This window comes from Neopelma chrysocephalum, unplaced genomic scaffold (assembly GCF_003984885.1).
Source record: "Neopelma chrysocephalum unplaced genomic scaffold, ASM398488v2 Primary Assembly neopelma1_96809, whole genome shotgun sequence".
Taxonomy (NCBI): domain Eukaryota; kingdom Metazoa; phylum Chordata; class Aves; order Passeriformes; family Pipridae; genus Neopelma; species Neopelma chrysocephalum.
Window position 1 is genome coordinate 556552 of NW_020925453.1, and position 22810 is coordinate 579361.

The following is a 22810-nucleotide window of genomic DNA, read 5'->3' on the forward strand; positions in this document are numbered from 1 at the left end:
AATCCCACTCTCTATGTCACCAACAAAGATGTTAAACAGTACCAGTACCAAAACTGACCCCTGAGGAACACCATTTGTCACTGGTCTCCACTTGGACACTGAGCTGTTGAGAGCAACTCTCTGGGTGCAACCATCAAGCCAATTCCTTATCCAGAGTGGTCTACCTGTCAAATACACGTCTCTCCAGTTTAGAGACAAGGATCTCGTGCAGGACAGTGTCAAATGTTTTGCACAAGTCCAAGTAGATTATGACAGTCACTCTTCCCTCATCCACCAATGCTGGAATCCCATGGTAGAAAGCCTCCAAATTTGTCAGGCACAATTTGCCTTTAGTGAAGCTATGTTGGCTGTCACAAATCACGTCCTTATTTTCTTCCATGTGCCTTAGCATAGTTTCCAGAAGGATCTGTTCCATGATCTTGCTGGGCACCTGTAGTTCCCTGGGTCTTTTTCTCCCTTTTTAAAAATGGGAATTATGCTTCTCCTTTGCCAGTCAGTGGGAACTTCACAGCACTGTCATGATTTCTCAAATATGATAGATAGTGGCTTAGCCACTTCATCCACCAGTTCCCTCAGGATCTGTGAATGCATCTCATCAGGTCCCATGGACTTGTGCATCTTCAAATTCCTTAAATGGTCTCAAATGTAGCCTTCTCCTACAGTGGGTGGTTCTTTATTCTCCCAGTCCCTGCCTTTGCCTTCTGCAACTCAGGCAGTGTGTCTGGAGCATTTGCCAGTGAAGTCCAAGGCAAAAAAGTCATTGAGTACCTCAACCTTCTCCATATCCTAGGCAACCAGGTCTCCCATTTCATTCTGCAGAGGGCCCACATTTTCCCTATTCTTCCTTTTATCACGGACATACCAACAGAAGCTTTTCTTGTTGCCCTTGACATCCCTAGCCAGATTTAATTTTATCAGGGCTTTGGCTTTTCTAACCTGATCCCTGGTTATGTATACTTGTTAAAGTACAAAATATGTTTCTTAATATTTTATTAAAGAGTAAGAACTAATTAAAGAGAAATTAAATAATTAAATAATTAATTAGATTAATCACTTAAAAAAATTAATTTATTAAAGAGTATTGATGCCTCAGAATTTTTAGGATTTTTAACTTTTTGTAGATTTTAATGTAGTTATATAGTCTGTCACACTTTAGAATTGTAGTTTACACATACCCAACCCTATTACCCTATTTCATATCAAATTTTCTAAATTCTTTAGCTTGTTTAGACTTCTTTCAAGGCAGGTCTTCATTCTGTTTAAGAACATTTGCACCCCAGGCTTGAACAACAAGATACCATCATAGTCAAAGCAACCTTCAAGCCCTTAACCTTGGAGAAGCTCCAAAAGACAGTACGTGCCATGAAGAAGATGAGGAAGAAAAGGGTCTTAAGACCCCCAACTCAATTTCCAAAGAGGTGTGCTGGGGAGAGGATCTGAGGGTGGATAGTTCTGGGATTGGATGGACAATACTATAAAATTGTAGAGCCACTGCCTGGGGGGTGCGTGCATTGTTTGTACTCCCTTGCGCCTGAAGGCCTTCATTAAAGGACTGCTCCTTATCTCTACTACATTTGCCTGGAGTATTTTTTGGCTCCCGATCTTAAAGCCACCATCATGACGACTCTCTGTGAATATAGTTATTTCATTATCCTTAGAGTAAATACACTAATCTAACATGTCTGGGAAGACAAATTCTCAGACTACAATTGCTTTTCTTATTTCTTTCAAGGGCCTGAATTTCCTCCATTAGTTTATAGTTAAATTTTCAACTCAGGCATAAAATAAAGCAAAGAACAAAGTAAATAAGTACTCTGGCATGATTCCATACCACGTTATAGCAGCAGTCATTTAGCTATTATTGACCAACATTTTCCCACACAGCATGCAAGTAATGAGGCTGTGGAACACAACTAAGTTCCTCCCCCTCCAGCAACAGATATGGATTCGATTTCAACAGAAATAGTCTGTCTTCAACAAAACTTAAACATCATTGAAAAAGAAACCTTGACTATCAGTTTAGTCCAGTCAATGAGCTAAATTTATTTCCTATTCCATAAGCTTCATTTCTTTCCATGGTTTAGTAACAAGTGTTAACAAATTATGATCTCAACAAATATAACTAATCTATAATTACCTGATTATTGTGATGGCAGAATGCAAATGTCTCATATTTGCATTCATTTTTTGGACACCATTCCCTCAATCTAATATTGCTAATTCTGAAGTTGTATCCATTGGAGAAAGGCAGGAAATTTAGTGGATTTCCTGGTATGTCAGATCTACTGGTCTTCCCAGAATAAACCTATATTCAAGAGCTCTTAAAGACAGAATAGGAATAGATGGCACTTCAGTAGTCAGCAAAAGAAATGAAGCTTGTGTGGTAGTTTAGTCTAGGCCTTCCTTGGTGACCAGTTTGTAACCAAGGAAGTGCCCAGATTTACCCGGTATTCCCTACGATTTTTACGTAAACCAGGGTATAAGAAGAAAGGAGGAGAGGCCTTCGCCCCTCTTTCCTTCCGGCGGCTTTGGAGGTGCGGGTTTCCCTGCTGTTGAGTCTGTCGTGTTGGGGAGTGAGGCCTGGTAAGGCCTTGCCGACCTTGGGAGACGGAGGTCGCCGACGGTCATTCCAGCGCGACTTTCTGTTGTCCCAAGGAGACTAGTAAGATATTCTTTTGCTAATTCTTTTAGTTGCTAGATCTTGGGCTATTGATCATGTATATTTTATTTTGGTTTTGTTCGTTTTTTCCCTTCCCCCCTCCCCCTTCCCTTTCCCTTTTCCTTTTGAAATTATATGTATATTTCAATTGTATATAAATGCAATATAAGTGTAAATATATTTATATATATTGCTTTAGCTGCATCTCTCACTCGTTTCGGTTCTCGTTTTTTTTTTCTTTTCCCTTGGTTTGAGGGGGGAGGGGGGAGCTCTTGTGGTGAGGTTTGGAGACTTGGCAGGGAGCCAGCTTCAAACCATATCAGCTTGGCATTGCACCAGAGAGATCTCAAACTCCTCCAAGTTCCTGCATTACTGGTGACTTCAAGACAACTGCTTCTCAGTTCCATGAATGTAATTAACTCCTATCAAAAAGACAACACAGCAAGCATCAACTACTGGCTACAGCTTTACAATCAAAGCAGTTAAATTAAAAATAAATCAGAGAATGAAGAAGACAAAAAGCAAAACCAAAACCAAAACAGTTGTATTGGGTGTGGCTGAGCTGGAGTTCATTTTTCCCATAGCAGCCCACACAGTGCTGTGCTTTGCATTGGTAGCTAGAAAGGTGTTGATAACACACCAGTGTTTTGGCTACTGCTGTGCAGTACTGGCACAGCATCAGCACTGTCTCTCTAATATTCTGCCTCCCTACCAGTAGGTTGGGAGTGGGCAAGATCTTGGGAGGGGACATGGTTAGGCCAGCTGACCCAAATAGACCAAAGGGATATTCCATACCATGTGACGTTGTGCTCAGCAAAAAAAGCTAAGAGAAGGAGGAGGAAGGGGAGGCATTTTTTATTTACGATATTTGTCTTTTGGAGCAACTAATAGGCATATTGAAGCCCTGCTCCCTGGGAAGTGGCTGGACATCATTTGCTGAAGGGAAATAGAGAATAAAATATCTTCTTTTCTTTTGCTTCCATGTGCATGACCTTTGTTTTTGCTTTAGTAAACTGCCTTTATCCTGACCCATGAGGTTTTTTTCCATCTTATTTTTTCCCTCTCCTTGCCCTGCTGAGGAGGGGAGTGATAAAGTGGCCTGGTGGGCAACTGACGTCCAGCCAAAGTCAACCCACCACAACAGTTTTCTAAAGCATCGCAGACTGGGAATTTGCAAACTGGGTACATAATAAGGTGTAGATTATTTATATTAAATATTTTTCCTTGCACTTTTCAGAAAATGGAACCATATAAAACCTAAAAAAATAGGCAGACAACTCCATTTTCCCCAACTAGAGCTATGGACACAGAACTCAGTCATAATCACTGATAGGAAAACATCTATTGTTCCTAAACTTAAAAATAAAACTAAGCTAAAATAAAAAACACACACTCCTCCATATTTTATAACCTGAATGTCAGATACCTGTTTACCAACAGATGGATCTCCAGTGAAGTCTTGCAGATATGCCAATAAAACAAGTTGGTTTTGAACAGGTGGTTCATCAACATGACAATAACAAAATTCGGATCTTATCAGATGATTTTAAGAGATCCCTGTACCAGTGTCATCAGGCTATACCACTCCTAAGCATGCTTTCACAATCAAGGCACAAAATATGCATGTCTCTTCCCAGATTTCCTGCATGGTCTCTGTGCCTCACCTCCATCTACAAACACTTTTCCATTTCACTGAAATTCCTTAAAGTTCTGGGTATAAAGTGCCCAAAAATTTGTGGACCCAGACCTTCTACCACTACTGTCCAAGTCATTTAGATCTATGTGCTTCTTGACAGCTTCAAAGTTTTACATTAAGAACAGATGCATACAATATCAAAATAATTTAGGACAAGACGAATTGAATTAACATGGAATATCTCACTTTAATGGGGAGAATCTGAATTGTCTAACATGGAATTAGCAAAAGACAGGCTATTGCTTTATAGTTGCCTGGTGCTCCTTTTCACATATTTCTTACTATCTCTCTGGTGTTCACTCCATATCCCTTTCTTCATTGCCTCGCTGAATATACACCCTCACCCACCACTCCATCCAAAAAAATTTAATTCTTCTAGAGAACCGATATCTGCAGCCCACAGCATATTTATAAGGAGCTCTTTCTGTCTTTGATCCTTTTCCTTTTCTGTTCCAGTGACTTTTATCTCTGTCCTGGTCCCCAAAAAGTATCTGTAAACTTTGTCATTTGATAACCATCCAGGAATTTCCCCCAAATGATGGTGGTTATTCTTAGTGGATTTACAAGTTACCTCTGTAAAGAATCCCAAAGGATAGCTAGAAGATGATATAAAATGATATTAAGGAATCCTACCACTTCAAGTTTCCAGCAATTGCCTCACCTTTCTTTGTCCTAAATCATTTGCAGCAGCTACATTAAAATCCTTCTTGAAAAGGAAGTTGATACAGCTTTTCAGAAGCTTAAAAAAACCCCTTATTTTTTATAAAAGTGATGTACACTTGGTTTATACTCCAGCTGCTTTTAAGTAGAAATAAAAACATTACAGTTTCATAAGTGACCCTAGGTATCTAATTGTGACATGATTCTAGACAATTTTAAACATCCATTTCAGTTTTAAAGTGTTGATTATAACATATTGTACTAAAAATTCTAACAAACATATAGTACATTTTATAAATGTCTTTAAAGCTGATGTGCAAGCATATAAATTTCTCCACTAAGAACATGACCAAGGTGTTTTGTTTTCCAGCTGCAAAACTAAAAAAGAAAAAAAGTTGAAAGACATACGTTATCATCGAGACTCTCAATATTGCCTCTTTGGAATCATTAAGGAAAAAAGTTATAAAAAACCACTAGCAGATATCTACCTTTCTGCCTTTCCCAGTTGGTTTCACTGCAGGTTTCATTTTCAGATCACTCTTCTTTGAGCTATCTGAGATTGCATAATTACAGAACACGGTTGTTTAAGAAATTGAAATAAGCAAATTTGCATAAACGTAATCTAAGACAGATTTGTTTGCTTGTTTACATTGGAAACAGTAACAGCATAAACTGTACCACATTCAGGGCCTCCTGCAGCATTTCTTCTCTTAAAAATTGCAAATATAAATATCTGCTGAGTTTGGTCCCAAAAACTAAATTGTTAGTAATATTCACCCCTCTACTCCCTGCAGAGCCAACATAGCTAAGAATCTAAGTTGATTTCTATTCCTTCTTAGAGCAACTCTGAGCAACCTGATCTAGTTGGTGTCCTCACTCATTGCAGAGGAGGTTTGACTAGATGACCTTTAAGGTCCCTTCCAACCCAAACGTTCTATGATTCTATGACTAAATGATTTACCAAATTCCAATGAGATGAAGCAAAAAAAACATATTGTGCCAGTGTGGGAAAAAGACCCTGCATGAACTCTCTGAATGCAGACTGAGTTTGTAGCCCTGGCAACTGGAGTTTAACTTATTTTAAAAGGCTTTTCCTTGTAAAAAGTAATCATTTTATATACATTTTATGGAGTAACAAAATATTATATGGTAAAAGAGATTTTAAGGTTGCATTTCACAGTAAACTTCAAAGGAAAAGTTTTATCTGTCTGATTACATTAAAAAATTACAAGAATACTAAAACCAAACAAAATCTTCTCATTCCTTTTATAATTTTTCTTTCCTTTTCACTGAGAAATAATATGACCTGACTGATTCTAGAACATAAGTGTGCTGGTTTTGGCTGGAATAGAGTCAATTTTCTTTATAGTAGCTTGTATGGTGTTATGTTTTAAATTTGTGCTAATAATAGTGTTGATAATACAGGAATGTTTTAGCTATTATTGAACAGTACTTATACAGCATCAAGGCCTTCTCTGCTTCTAACTCTGCCCCACCAGAGAGTAGGCTGGGGATGTGCAAGAAGTTGGGAGGGGACACAACTGGGACAGCTGACTTCAACTGACCAAAAGGATATTCCATACCGTATGACATTGTGCTCAGCAATAAAAGCTGGGGGAAAGGAGGGGGGGGACTTGCAGTTTTGGCATTTGTCTTCCCAAGTAGCCATTACACATGATGGAGCCCAGCTTTCCTGGAGATGGTTGAACACCTGCCTGCTGATGGGAAGTAGTGAATTAATTCCTTGTTTTGCTCTGTGTGTACATGCAGCTGTTGCTTTACTTATTAAACTGTCTTTATCTCAACCCACAAATTTTTGCATTTTTACCCTTCCAATTCTCTTCTCCATCCCACTGGGGGCAAGTGAGTGATCAGCTGTGTGGTGCTTAGCTACCTACCAGGGTTAACCCACAACAATGTCATTACGTAATTTGAGATCTCCAAAGTACTTGATCACTTTTCCAATTATTTAAAATAATATGGTTCAGATAATGTGAACAGAAGGGCTTACATCAAACAGACTTAATAGAAATAGATATTTAAACCAGTGCAAAGTTCAAAGAGAGAGAGTGTGCAAGAGAGTGAGATATCTAAACAGTGCAGAATATCATTTTGGTGAAATGAAGCATGATACAATCAGCATACAAGGAGACAAATTTAACTGTCTTCAAAGGATAATCAATGTAAAACATTACTGAAGGTTTAACAATGCAGTAATTTCACATAAGTATTATGCAATTCAGAAATTCCTCTTGTATTTTAATACATCTCTTAAGTCTAATCAGCTTTTCCATATCTAAATTACTTGATATCAATTTAAAAAAATACAATAGTTTCATATATAATTAACATAATCTAATTCAAAATCTAGCCAGAATAAGTGTTTGCCAAAACATTTAAACTGCACTAAATTCAATACACATGCCCCATGAAGACCTATTTATCAATGTCCAAAAGCTCTGTATTTTACAGTACTCTATAGTGCCATCTGGACCCCTGGTGGTCTAGTGGTTAGGATGCGGCACTCTCACCGCTGCGACCCAGGTTCGATTCCCGGTCCCCCGGGCAGATGGAGCTCGTTAGCCTTGTAAGGCCATCCATCTATGAGAAGGTCACTCTAAACAAACCTACGTCCTGAGGACCTCACTGCCATTGTCCAAGCTTGCTTGGCCCCGGCAGATGAACCTTAGGATTAAAGGGTGGGCTCAGTTCAGCACATGCTGTGTCTCACCTAAAAAATCCATTGCGCAGGCTTGAAAGGTAAAAAGACCTTTCCCAAAATCTTCATTCGCGAAGACTGGCCATACTTACTTATAGTGCCATCTAGTGATCACTATCTTTCTCTCCATCTCACGCTCACTCAAGGATGTGCTCTCATCTCACAGTTTTGACTAATTGCGCTTGCTCCAGCTCACTCTCAAAGTCTCACACTAGCTCACTGTCTCTCATTTGTGCTTGTCCCCTCTTTGCATGCTGCCTCACACTCACTGTCTCATGCTCACTCGCTGTCTCACCCTTGCTCACTCAGTCTTGCACTTGGCATCTTTCTCATTCTGTCTCTTACCCTCACTGACTCACACTCACTGGCTCTCATGGTCTCGCACTCATTCTGTCTCACAATTGCTCTCTCACTTGCTCTTGCTGTCTCACGTTCCACCCCTTCCTCTTTTGCTCACATGCTCTTTTCCTCCCTCACTTGCCCACTGCCTCCTGGTGGCTCTCTCCAGCTGCTTCACTCTGATTCTTGAATACATGCTCATCTTCTCCTCTTGTTCCAGTTCATCTTCTCACATTAGTCTCCTCTTTCTCCCCCTCATGCTCATATCCTCGTGATCTCCTCTGTGCTTGTCTTGTTGCTCTCCCTCCTTTATTCATCCTCTCTCCCTCCTTTATTCATCCTCTCTCCGTCCTTTATTTATCCTCTCTCCCTCATTTAGTCATCCTCTCTCCCTCATTTATTCATCCTCTCTCTCTCAATTCCTCCCTCTCTTGATTGTGTTTGTCCCCTCCCTGTCACTAGGTTCCTCACACTCTTGATCACACTTGTATCCTCACATTCATCTACTCAAGTCTCATGATCATATTCATGTCCTGGTGCTCATGATCTAGCACTTGCTGGCCCACACTCGCTGTCCCTGCACTCACCTCCTTGTACTCACCTCCTCCCCCCAGTTGCACTCACCTCCTTGCCCCCTCACCTCTTGGTCTTGCTTGGCTCCTCGCCCCCACTCAGCTTGCCTCCTCACCCCAGCTTGCCCCCCTCTCCTGCCTTCTTGCACACTCACTTGGCCTCTCACCTGCCTCCTCGCTCCAACTCACCTCCTTGACCACTTGCCCCCATTTAACCCCTTGCCCCCTTCCTCACCTCTTCATCTCCTGTCCTCATGCAGCCCTCTGCACCCTTGTGATTGCTTGTCCTCTAATTGCCACTTGCCCTCTTGCCTCCTTGCCCCCTCTCTTGATCATCCTCACACTCTCACCCTCTTGTTCCCCCTCCCTCACTTGTTTGTCCTTGCCCTCCCACTCACTCACACCTTCTTGCCCTCACTCACTTCCTGTCCCTCACCTGCCCTTGCCCTCCTGCTTACTTACTCGCCTGCCCACCTGCCCCACTCACTGCTGCTTTCTTGCTCTCACCTTCACTGTCACGAGACCACACCCTCTCCCACCACGTTTGCTTTCCTTGCTGACTCTTGCTCTTTCTTGATCTCTCAACTGCACTCCCCTGCCTACGCTCACCCTCCTGCTCTCATTCCTGCTCACTCTATAGCCCTTGTTCCCTTGCCCTTGAATGCACCCACTCTCCTGTGCTCCCGCTCCCCCTTGTTTGTACTTACATGTACCCTCACTCACTCCCTTGATCTCTCTTCCTCCCTCTCTTGCCCCCAATTGTACTTGCTTGCATACTCACTCCCCTTCTCTCAGCTCTCGATCCCCCTGCCCTTGCCCCCTCTCCCCTTCACCCACTCTTGCTCTCTCCCACTCCCATGCTCTCATATTCTCACCCATGCTCACTCGCTCTCCCTGGCTTGTGAGCCTTCCCTTCCTCCCGCCCCTACTCTCTCACCTGTCGGCCTCCTCACTCTCTCACTGCCTCTCACCCATCCTCTCTCTGACTTGATTTAAATGAATGCTAAGGAAGGCAGAGGAGGGATGGATTTTACCCTATATTTCTTAACAGCAATATTTCCTTCCTTCACCATTGTCCAGCCACACAGGAAAATAAGCCTTAAATAGTATGACATTTCCAGGTTTACACCTGATTTTTGGTAGATGTTAGAGAAACTATTTAGGTCCTCCTCACTCTCACCCTCTTCTTCCCCTTCCTTTCTCTCCTTCTAGAGTTCAAACATATAAAGGCTCTATTCAAAGACTTCAGACAGATTTAAGATTAATGATAGGGAAATGTCTCTATGACAGTCTAGATCAGACTCTTTTCTTTCCCAGCTAAACTAAGATGGTAGTTAATTCCTTTATTCTCACTGGGTTCAGTCCAATAGAGCTAATTTAAGAAGCTAAAACAAAACCAAAAAAAAGAAAAAAAAGAAAACAATATATTGAATTCCACACAAAACAATTCCATTACTCATACTTACAGGCTGAGGCTGTTCTGCAATACAGCAGTTGAAACACAACCAGAACTCACTCATTGTTTACAGTCTGAAGTGCAAACAGATGAAAAGCAGGATTCAATCTCTGCAAGTGCCTCAAGGTAGCAATTTCTTTAAATCGATTAATTTATAATGGTTCCATTGTGAAAGGTTTCTCTGTTGAGCTTTTTGCTGAAGAAAAGTCAGTCCCAGGATAAACAGGTAGAAGATAATTTATTTTGGAGTCTTCTTTCAGAAGACTGGTCCCAGCACCACGCAAGTGTTACATATGCCTCTTTGTTCACTAGTCTTATGTGAACCTGAAAAGAAAGAAGTACATTACATCAGAAAGAAAGAAGGTGCAGAATGTCATACTCACAGACTGATTTCTTGATAATATTTTGAACAGAATGGAGACACACTATCAAACAAGTTACACGCTTCTTTCTTTTTAAGAGCCATCTCTTAAAAGTGTAGGAGCAGGCAATTCCAAAGTATCGTAAGTCAAGCAAGTGGGGCAGAAGGCTGGCTTGGCTGAGCAGGGATCTTCTAGAACTTAGACAAAAAAGGAAAGTGTATGGACACTGGAAGGAAGGACAGGTGACATGGGAGGACTACAGAGATGCTGTTCGTCACTGTAGAGAGAAAATTTGTGCGGCCAAAGCTCGACTGGAGTTCAAGCTGGCCAGTACTATGAAGGACAACTGTAAAGGTAGACAAATCTTTGGAAGAATTACATGAGGAGGAAAGAGTTTAAGTTCACTCAAGAAAGCTTTGCTGCCTGGGAAAAGACATCTTCCCATGAATAGTTTTATGTGTTTTCTCTTCCTGCATGCCAAGGAGAATAAACTCCCTGTAACAAGAAAAGATAAAGTTCTCACAGACATGCTTGGAGGTCTGTTGGGGGGGGCCAGGCGGGCCATAAAAAAGGCCCAGAGAGAACAAGCACACATGTTTATTCATGCCCAGTGTAGTTAGCACGGTAATGTTAGTGTTTTCAGCTTTTGGAAATAAATTTTCCTAAATCCTTAGCCGTAGCCTGGTATCTGGGGTACCTGCATTCATTTTTTCCACACAACAAAAAAAGGGGTTTTGAAAATATGTTAATAGCAAAAGGACGATCAGAGATAACATTGTTTTGGGTTTTTTATTTTAGCAAAGCTTTTGATAGTGTCTCTCACAGTATCCTTCTGGACAAAATGTCTAGCACACAGCTAGAGAAGCCCAAAATACATTGGGTGACCAATTGGCTGATGTGTCAGACTCAAAGAATTATAGTAAATGGGGTTACATCAGGCTGGCATCCAGTCACCAGTGGGGTACTCCAGGGCTCAATTTTAGGGCCAGTGCTACCTAATGTTTTTATAATTTATCTGGGTGCAGGACTCAAATATACATCAAGTTTGCCAATTATAGTAAATTAGGAGGAGCTGTGGACTTCCTCAAGGGTAGAGAGGCCTTACAGAGAGATCTGGATAGACTAGAGAGCTGGGCAATCACCAACCATATGAAATTTAACAAGAGCAAGTGCCAGATTCTGCACCTGGGACATAGTAATCTCGGGTATCTGCACAAATTGGGGAGCGAGAGGCTGAAGAGCAGTGCTGCAGAAAGAGATCTGGGGGTTTGGGTTGATGGCAAGTTGAATATGAGTTAAGTGTGCCCTGGCAACCAAAAGGGCCAACTATATCCTGAGGTGCATCAAGCACAGCATCACTAGCCGGTCAAGGGAGGTGATTGTCCCACTCTACACTGCCCCACCTTGAGTACTGTGTGCAGTTTTGGTCACCTCAGTATAAGAAGGACATCAAACTATTAGAGTGTGTCCTGAGGAAGGCGACCAAGAGGGTGAAAGGTCTCGAGGGCAAGACTGAGTGACTGAGGTCACTTGACTTGTTCACCTTGAAGAAGAGAAGGTTGAGGGGTGACCCCATCACAGTTTACAGCTTCCTCAAGAAGGGCAAAGGAGAGGGAGGTGCTGATCTCTCTCTGGTGATCAGTAATAGCACATGAGGAAATGGAATGAAGTTTCATCAGGGGATGTTCAGATTGGACATTAGAAAAAGGTTCTTTACTGATAGGGTGGTTGGTCACTAGAACAGGGGCCCCAGGGAACTGGTCACAGCACCAAAGCCTGTCAGAGTTCAGGGAGTCCCTGGACAATGCTTAGTCATGACTGAGTTTTAGGTAGTCCTGCAAGGAGCAGGAAGTTGGACTCAATGATCCTTATGGGTCCCTTCCAACTTGAGATATTCTATGATTCTACAGTCACTAGTGAAAATGGCATATACCAGAAATTCAAGTGAGGCTGAAATTTTCAAACTTCTGCTAGGTGAACCAGCATCAAGAACTGGCATCCAATTTTCTGATCTATTCCTAATTTTCACTATCTTAATGGAAAATGACAGCTGATCATGCACCCCTGTAACTTCTTCAGGAATTCTGCTTTTGACACTTCATATTTCTCAATGGAAAAATTACCCAGTCCAATCACAGAGTAAGGTAGCAAGGTTTAAATACTATTTGACCTCAATCCTGTAGCACAGCTGTCAAACAAAGATATGCTTTTCTAGATCTAGAGAAAAAAAAACATCTCTGTATTCTGAAAACTTCACACCTCAATTAGAGCTAGAGATTGTCCAGAAATCTTTGTTGGAAGTGCTCTGATAAGTTTCCTTTGAAATAATATTGACATTTTTGAAAAGTTGAAGGGAGGGGTTCAAGCTAATTACTGAAGCTGCTCTGAAAGCATTGATTATCTCATCAGGCCACATGCACTTACAGAAGCCCTCTTCCTTCCTTCGCCCTAGCAGTGCAGGCACTTCTAGGAACTTTGGCAAGGCTTTTAATGCACCAGTTCTTTTTTGTACTCTCAGATCCCAAGAAATCCAATTTTCAAGTAACTCTGCCAGACAAAGCACAACACAGGCTGAATAAGGTTGAAAGAAAACCTTTTTTCACTTCCTCATAACTTTCCCATAGTTCCCCCAAAATGTTTCATGTGTAGTTTCAAGTTATGAATAAAAACATTGAAGAAACTTCTTCAAAGTTTAAGCTATACTTTTTTGGGGTATTTTTCAATACTAAAAGGATAGGTCTTGATTCTGTACAGTGACCCATTTTATTAATGTCCTTTTTGAACATTATGACTGAAGTTACTTATAATTAGACATTTTCTTATAAGAGATCTTTCTTTCTTTCTTTCTTTCTTTCTTATAAAAGATTTTCTTATATTTTGTGATCATTAGTCATTTGGAGTCTTTTTTTTCTTCCTGCTTATATAGAAATAGTTTTTCTTATCTCCTTAAGTAACTTGAGAGTAGTCTGTACTTCAAATTAAGCTCAAAACAAATTCATGAAGTTTTAAAGAGTACTGTAAATGGTGAAGCAGGATATCCTTTTATACAAAAGGAAAGAACAACAGCTTTACCAAATAAAAAATACACATCTCTCTACCAGACTTCTTTTATTATTTTAAAACAAATATTTTGAGGGGAAAAAAGACTACTCCATAACATATATAAAAAAATAGCCAAGCAAACATACAGTTAGCTTAAAATAAAAGCACATGGTGCACAAAAGACAGATATCCAACACCAAAATGCAACTTCAATGGAGATCCCAGTATTATTGACCTACTTAAGATACAAACTGCTGTGAACATAGGCATTTCCAAAATGTTCCAGAAACATTATTACAACAAAGTAAGTATTCTCAGTAGAACAATTAGTACTGTTCTGAAATCTGAATATACAGGAACTTAAATTGTCTCTTCAGAAACTACCTGCTTACCACACCAAGAAACACCAAATTGTATCCCCTGTGTACCTATGAAAAGTTCAAGGCATTTATTGCTAAAGATGCCCATTTAGAAAATGCCCTATGGGTCAGACCTCAATCTTGACTAAGTCATCTAGAGTTTTACTGCCAATATAACTATAGTAAACCTGCAATGATTTGGCTTTCCTATTAAGTGACTGATGTATACAACGGCATATAGCTTACCTACATTGAGGAGAAAAAGCCTAGAAGAGAGGTGCCAATTTTAGATGCTATGAATTATTTTTCCAACTAGTTTTAAGACAAATTGTACATACATGCAAATGCCAAACAGGTTCATTTCAACTCCTCAAACTGAAAGTTTCTGACAAAATCATAAGCTAAATCTATTAAAAAATTAAAATATTACAATCTATTAAATATGAAAGAAGCTTTATACATCTCAGCTCTTAGTCAGTGACACAGGCCATGTGACAAGTGTACTCTGACCCCAAATAACCAGTATTTGAACCCAACAACGAACTTCTAGTTAATATTAATTACAACTATTCAAAATTCTATTCACATACAACAGACAGAAAATATCTGTAAAACATATAGTTAGAAATTACACTTCTACATATCCTCTTAAAAACAGGGTATATCACAGATAGGATATGATTTTCAAAATGCTAAGTCTGTCTGGCAATGATTTAAAGAATTTCCATGAATAAAATACATAGGTAATTTCATATCACTAACTATTTAATCTTTTTCAAAAGTATGCTAACAAAATGTCTTTTAAAACATTTCACAGTGTAAACAGTTAATTGTGCTGCTCCTGTAATTTCTGAGAAATCATCTTTGCTTATAACACTATTTCTTAAAAAATGCTCCAGTGGAATGAATTGTGATAAATATTTCTCAAACTAAAGACCCTTCTGTCTGAATAGGAAATATTTCTGACATATGCAGGACATATTTCTGACACATTCTGACATTCTATTCTATTAGTATCCTGTATTAAATACATTTATATAATGTATATACACACACCACATACTGTAATATATTGAATAAAATTTAGAATAGAATGAAACAAAATAGAATAGAATGGAATAGAACACTTCAGTTGTAAGGGACCTATAACAGTCATTTAGTCCAACTGCCTGACCACTTCAGGGCTGACCAAAATTTAAAGCATGTTATTAAGGGCATTGTCCAAATGCCTCTTAAACACTGACAGGCACGGGGCATCAACCCTCTCTCTAGGAAGCCTGTTTCAGTGTTTGACCACACTCAGTAATGTTTCCTAATGTCAAGACTGAACCTCTTCTGATGCAGTTTTGAGACATTCCCACACATCCGGTCAAAGAAGACCAGGGAGAAGAGATCAGCACCTCCCTCTCCCCCTCCTCAGGAAGCTGCAGAGAGCAATAAGTTCACTCCTCAGCCTCCTTTTCTCCAAACTAGACGAACCCAGAGTCCTTAGCCACTCCAGATAGGACATGCCTTCCAGCCCTTTCACCAGCTTTGTTCCCCTCCTCTGGATGCATTCGAGTACCTTAACATCCTTCCTGAATTGTGAGGTCCAGAACTGCACACAGTACTCAAGGTGATGCTGCACCAACGCTGAATACACAGGATAATCCCCTCTTTTGACTGGCTGGTTATGTGTTTCATGCATCCCAGGATGTGGTTTGCCCTCTTGGCTGCAAGGCCCACTGCTGACTCGTATTGAGCTTACTTTCTGCAGGGCTGCCCTCCAGCCACTCGTCTCCTAATTTATACTTGTGCCTGGAATTACTCCATCCTAGGTGCAGAATTCAGCATTTGGACTTGCTAAATTTCATCCCATTAATCATTGCCCAATGCTCTAATCTATCTAGATCCCTCTGCAAGGCCTCTTGTCCCTCTAGAGAGTCAACAGTACCTCCCAGTTTGGTATTGTCAGCAAACTTGCTAATGGTGTATTCAACTCCTGCATCCAGATCATTGATAAATATAGTGAACAGAACTGGCCCTAGAATTGAGCACTGAGGAACACCGCTGGTGTCCTATTGTTAGCCAGATGTAGCCCCATTCACTACAACCTTTTGAGCTCTGCCCTTCAGCCAGTTCTTCACCCAGCACACTGTGGACCTGCCCATCCCGCAGTTGGACACCTTGTCCAGAAGGATGCTGTGAGGGACAGTATCAAAAGCCTTACTAAAATCCAGAAAAGCTACATCTGCTGCCTTGCCTTCATCCACTAGGTGGGTGACCTTTTCATATAAGGATATCAAATTAGGTAGAACAGGACTTTCCCTTCATGAATCCATCTTGACTGTGTCTGAGGACTGCACTGTTCTTTAAATGCCTTTCAGTAGTAGGCAGTACAATCTTCTCCATAATTTTTCCAGGAACTGAAGTTAGATGAACAGGTCTGTAGTTCCCTGGGTCTTCCCTCACATCCATGTTGTAGATTGGAATAACATCAGCTAGCTTCCAGTCAGCAGGGACCTCCCCAGACTCCCAAGACCTTTGGTAAATGATGGAGAAGGGTCCTTCTATAATATCCACTAGCTCCTTCAGTACTTCCTTTGATCTGTTGCAGATGGAAGCTGATGGCATCATTCCCACCTTTAACCCCTCTTTTGAATGCAAATAGATGTTATCAGGTGTGTTAAACAGGTGTTGGTTAATGCTTATGGAAAGTTTTTGTATTTTATGTCCTGCTTGGCAATTGTTTAGGATGTGGTGCCAGAGCTGCAGATCACTTCTTCTTTGGCACTCAACCTTGGGTTCTGCACATCCTGAGCTAAACTTTGCTTGAAACTGAGTAGGGGGCACCTCCCCAAATGACTACCAGCAACCACCAGAGACCCCTGAAGAGGCCCACTGTAACAGACAGGTAACATACAAATGCCAAAAATTATGTTTTGCCATTGTCTCTGCCTGTCAAAAACTTCCTACCAAAACTTCTGTGTCAGTTTTCCACCAGAAGTTCTCACCAGAATTTCCCACTGGAGTTTTCCTGCCAAAGGATCCTGTTATTGTTCATGGTTATCATATCTCTCTGAACATCTGAATAGGACTACGTGCCAAGAAACCACACAGAACCTCCTCTGAACACTATAAAAGTTGAAGAGAAATTTGGGAAAAGCAGGGAAAGAGGATTGGCTATAGCAGCTAAGAATCTCTCCCTCACCTCGCCCTCACCTCTTCTGCCACCGTAAGCTGCCTGCCCGAAACCGGACCTCTGCCATCTTGAAGTGGACTGGACTGAGACCCACCGTGCCACCTGCGTGAGTCCTCCACCCTGACCATATTTCTGAGGACCGAGAGGTACAGCTGGACTGGGACCTCTGCACAACCTGGGACACGGCCGGTGTGAGCGGCAGAGCCCACATCCTGGCTGCATTCCAGAGAACTGAAGCTGTGAAAGACCCCCTGCTGCTAAAGAGATAACATCGAAAAAGCGGCAGAGACAGAAAAAACAGGCAGAAAACTGCTTTTCTATCTCTCCCCCACCACACTACAGATCAGTTCAACGGAAAAGGTAGTTTTGGTGGTAATCTTTTCTCTGCTTCTAAAAGTAATCTTAGCATTTTCCAACCTTTTCTTATTTTTTCCTCTTTGCATCTTTTAGCAATTAATAAAAACAGTTTTGGTATCAACAGATAACTTGTATGAGTTTTAATTTTGCTCAAGGGAATATTCAAACCTAAAAGTTCTTTCTGCAATATTTAAGCAGATCATAACACCCACACAGGCGCAGTAACAAGTACTGCATAAGGTTTCACAGAAATTTCACAGAATATTCTGAGTTGGAAGGGACTGACAAGGATCATTGAGCTCAACTCTTAAGTGAATGGCCCATACAAGGATCGAACCCACAACCTTGGTGTTATTAGTGCCATTAAGCAAGCTAAATGACTATGTATTAGGTAGGCAGTAACTATGTATTAGATACGTGAGTTTATGTAAACTTAAGTGTATAAATTCTCTGGCTTTTTACTCCTTGGTGTGCTTGATTTGTGGAAAAACTTCTACCTTGCATCCTACGCATAATAAACAATGCCTCCTTTCTAAACCTGACTTTTTGTCCATCTTTAGAGAGTTCCTAAATTTGGGTAACAGCCAAACTGGTCTTCTGTCCCACTTGCTTGGCTTTCAACACAGTGGAATTGTCTGTTCCTGTATTTCTAAAAGGTGGTTCTTAAAGACTGACCAGCACTTGTGGACTCCTAAGCCCTCAAAAGCAGATTCCCAGGGTACTCTGCCAAATAGCTCCCTGAGTAGCTTAAAGTTTGCTCTCTTGAAATCCAGGGGAGCAACGCTGCTGACCTTTTTTCTCATTACATGGAAAATTTTAAACTCAACCACTTCATGATCGCTGTGGCCAAGACAGTCACCTACCATCACATCTCCCATGAGTTATTTACAAATAGCAAATCACAGAATCACAGTGTCCTGGTTAGAACGGCTGGGACCAATTCATCACTGGATGGGTGTAACCCAAAACTGTGTATTCTATAGCCTTCCATGCCATTTCCCAAAAACTGTTGTCAGTAGAGGCCTGTGAGGTGGGAAGATGTTCTTGTCCTCATACCCTTTTATGGAATTCCCCGCTCTGATACCCTTTCATGGAATTCCCCCCTCTGAGGGAGGGACTGAGCATCTTCATGCCCTTTTATGGAATTCCCAGCTCTGAGGGAGGGACTGAGCACTCCCGCCTGAACTGGAGAATATATAAACTGGGAGTTTCAGAACCTTTCCACCACTCATGGGATCCAGAGGAAGACTGCAGACCACCGCTCTCAACTAGACTGCAGACCACCGCTCTCAACCAGACTGAGACCACCACCCTCAACTGGACTGCAATCACCACTTCTGACCAGACTGCAGCAGCTCTCCCACCAGCAGGTTTTTCCCCTCCCCCTTTACTTTGAACTCGGGGGGGGGGGGGCAAGGTACACCACTTTTGTTCATACCCCAGGGTGCTGGGTTATACATTTGGGTTTTGTGGGTTAAAACCAATTATCTGTCTGTATAATTGTACTTATTGTATTATTTTAATAAATTGTTATTCTGACTTATAAATCTCTCTTTTGAATTGAGTTCATTTCCCCTGCTGGTTAACTTTTAAACCAGCACACACAGTCAGTCAGGTTGGAAGGGACCACAGTGGGTCATCTGGTCCAGCCTCCCTGCTCAAGCAGGACCATCCTAGAGCACATGGTACAGGATTGCATCCAGACAGTTCTGGAATATCTCCAGTGAGGGGGAGTCCACAACCTCTCTGGGCAATCTGTTCCAGTGCATGGTCACTCAAACAGTAAAGAAGTTCTTCCTCATGTTCAGGTGAAACTTCCTGTGCATCTATTTCTGCCCATTGCCTTGTCCTATGGCTTGGCACCACCAAGAAGAGCCTGGCTCCATCCTCTTGACATCCACCCTTTTAGATACTTATAGACATTGATAAGGTCCCCTCTCAGTCACCTCTTCTTGAGGCTGAACAGGTCCAGTTCCCTCACCCTTTCCTCATAAGAGACATTCTCCAGACTCTTGATCAACTTTGTAGACCTCTGCTGGACATGCTCCAGGAGCTCCATGCCTCTCTTGTACTGTGGAGCCCAGAACTGGACACAGTACTCCAGATGTGGCCTCACCAAGGCTGAGTAGAGGGGCAGGATCACCTCCCTCAACCTGCTAGCAATGCTCTTTCTAATGCATCCCAGGATTCCATTGGCTTTCTTGTCCACAAGGTCACACTGCTGTCTCATGGACAGTTTGTTGTCCACCAGGACCCCTAAGTCCTTTTCTGCAGTGCTGCTTTCCAGCAGGTCGCCCCCCAGCCTGTACTGGTGCCAGGAGTTGTTCCTCCCCAGGTGCAGGACCCTGCATTTGCCCTTGTTGAATTTCAGAAAGTTCTTCTCTGCCCATCTCTCCCAACCTATCGAGGTCCCTCTGAAGGGCTGCATAGGCCTCTGGGGTATTGGCCCCTCCTCCCAGTTTTGTATCATCAGCGAGCTTGCTGAGGCATCTACCCCCTCATCCAAGTCATTGATGAACAAGTTAAACAACACTGGGCCCAGTAAAGAACTCTGGGGGACACCACTAGTGAGAGGCCTTCAACTAGACACTGTACCACTGATCGTGATGCTCTGGGATCTGCCATTCAGCCAGTTCTCAATCCATCCCACTGTCCACTCATTCAACTCACACTTCTTGACTTTGCCTATGAGGGTTCCATGAGAGACAGTGTTGAAAACATTGCTGAAGTCAATATCCACTGCTTTCCCCTCATCCATCCAGGTAGATGTTTCATTGTAGAAGGCAATCAGGTTGGTCAAACATGACTTACCTTTAATGAATCCATGCTGACTACCCCTAGTCACCTTCTTGTCTTCCATATGGATAGAGATTGCCTACAGAATAAGGCGCTCCATCACCTTTCCAGGGATTGAGGTGAGGCTGACTGGCTATTAGTTCCCTGGGTCCTCCTTCTTGCCATTTTTGAAGACTGGGGGGATATTTGCTTTCTTCCAGTCCTCAGGCACCTCTCCCAATCTCCATAACTTTTCAAAGATGATCGTGAGTGGCCTAGCTATGGTGTTTGCCAGCTCTCTCAGCACCCGTGGATGCATCTCATCAGGGTCCATGGACTTGTGGATATCAAATTTGCCTAGGTGTTCTCTAACCCAATCCTCCTTGATCAAGGGAAGGTCTTCCTCCTGACATTCCTTTACCTTGGTCTCCTGTCTCACAGATCCCTGAGGGCTGGTCTTATCAGTGAAGACCAATGCAAAGGAAGCATTCAGTAACTCTGCCTTCTCTGGGTCTCTGTTACCAGGCTCCCCTCTCCATTTACTAATGGACCCATGTCATAGGTTTACTTGTTCTAAAAAAAAAAACCAAGGGGGAATATTTTTTCTTTCCCCTGCATTGCTGTAAAAGAAAGATGCTGAAGAGGGAGGGGGAAGGTGTTTGCCTAGGGTAATTGACACACACAAAGGAACTAGCTAGCAGATCCACATTACAGACTGATAGCCCTCAGAAGACTGTGGAGGGGGGAGGTGATGAGTTCTTTTTTTTTCTCTCCTCGGAAAACGGCACTTCACATTTGCCCTGACTGCGGGAGGGTGTGTGTTGGAGGGGTCCGAGGTTCACTTTGTTTTTGGTCTGGTCATCTGGCCCCGGTTTGCCTCCGTTTTCCTGTGCCCTGTTCTGCCCCCAGCCCAGACCTGCTCTGACTTCATTGGAGAGGCTTGACCCATCTGCAGTGGAACCTTTTGGGGAGGAGGTCGCCCTTTCCCTCCTCCGCTCCCATGTTGGCAGCGGCTTGTGCCCATCGATGAAGGAGGAGAAATCCCGGCCACAGACAGCCACAGTCAGCGTGAGTTTCGTGGAAAGAATCCCCTTTTTCCCCCTTTCCCCCTTCTCGGTGGGGGGAGGAGATCTCCATTTTCGGCTTCTCCCATGCACCAGGGCCCCCACGCAGCGACCACCAGAGCCCAACAGCACCCCCTGCCAACCACCACAGAGCAACTGCAGGCTCTGCACCTCGAGAGATCCAACAGCGCTCCCTCCTGATCATGGTTAGAATTGCGCCAAAAGGCGGAAAATACTGAACTGGTTCCTTTTTGAAGGGGGCTTTTGAGTAGTGGATTATTGTTTAGTTGTTTTTGTGTTCTTTTGTTGTTCTGCCAATACACATATATCCTTTAATAAAGGGCTGTTATTTTTTCCTTTCTCCATACTTCCTCAATTGGAGCCTCTTAATTTCGGATTTACAATTGCTTAGAGGGAAGAGCTTGGTCTCCCTCATAACTCATCCTCCTTAGCAAAACACTTCAGTCTCATTAAAGTGAGACAGCCCATCTTATCCTTTGTTTTCCTTTTGTTATTGATGTATTTGAAAAAACCCTTTTTGTTACCCTTGACATCCTTGGCCAGATTTAATTCCAGATGGGCCTTGGCCTTTCTAGTCTCATTTCTACTTACCTCGACCACCTCTCTATATTTACTCCAAGTGGTCTGACCTTGCTTTCATCTCCTGTGAATTTTTTTCCCATAGTTGAGTAATGACAGCAGTCATCCATGCAGGTCTCGTGCCCCCTTGGCCTGATTTCTTTCTCATTGGGATGCATTGTTCTTGAGCCTGGAGGAAGTGAACCTTGAATATTGACCAACTCTCTTGGACCCCTCTTCCCTGCAGGACCTGTTCCCATGGGATTCTTCCAAGAAGATCCCTAAGGAGGCTAAAGTTAGCTTTCCCGAAGTCCATGGTTGTAATCTTGCTCACTATCCTGCTACCTCTTCGTTCAATACTGAACTCTACAATCTCATGGTCCCTATAGCCAAGGCTACCCCCAACCTTCATATCAGCAACAAGGTCTTCCTTGTTGGTTAGTATGAGGTCAAGCAGTAAACCATTCCTTGTGGGTTCCCCCACTACCTGTGACAGGAAGTTGTCATCAATGCTTTCCAGGAGCCTCCTGGACTGTTTGTGCTTTGCTGTGCAGCTTCTCCAGCAGATGTCAGGGTAGTTAAAGTCCCCCACAAGAACCAGGGCCTGTGACTCTGAGACTGCTTCTAGTTGCCTGTAGAAGGCCTCATTCACTTCCTCATCATCATCAGGCGGCCTGTAGCAAACACCCACAACGTCACCCTTACTAGTTTGCCCTTTTATTCTAACCCATTAGTTCTCGACTTGCTGATCATCCTCACCAAGACAGAGCTCGATACATTCCTCACCACCCAAGGGTGATGAGGGAGCTGGCGGAAGAGCTCACCAAGCCACTCTCCATCATCTACCAACAGTCCTGGCTCACTGGGGAGGTCCCAGATGATTGGAAGTTGACGAATGTCATGCCCATCCACAAAAAAGGCCAAAAGGAGGACCGGGGAAACTACAGGCCCATCAGCCTGACCTCAGTGCCTGGCAAGGTTATGGAGCAG

The 22810-nt window shown here is 42.5% G+C and overlaps 1 protein-coding gene across 1 annotated transcript in view; it reads right to left on the reverse strand.

Annotated features, from left to right (window-relative positions):
* The window catches only part of LOC113981879 (CDC42 small effector protein 2-like), a 37908-nt gene extending 27743 nt beyond the window's left edge, over positions 1–10165 (reverse strand). The window contains exon 1 of the mRNA XM_027709549.1: positions 10112–10165. Within this exon, the coding sequence (XP_027565350.1) occupies positions 10112–10165 (54 nt within the window). The remainder of the gene's footprint in view (positions 1–10111) is intronic.
* Positions 10166–22810: the final 12645 nt, after the last annotated feature.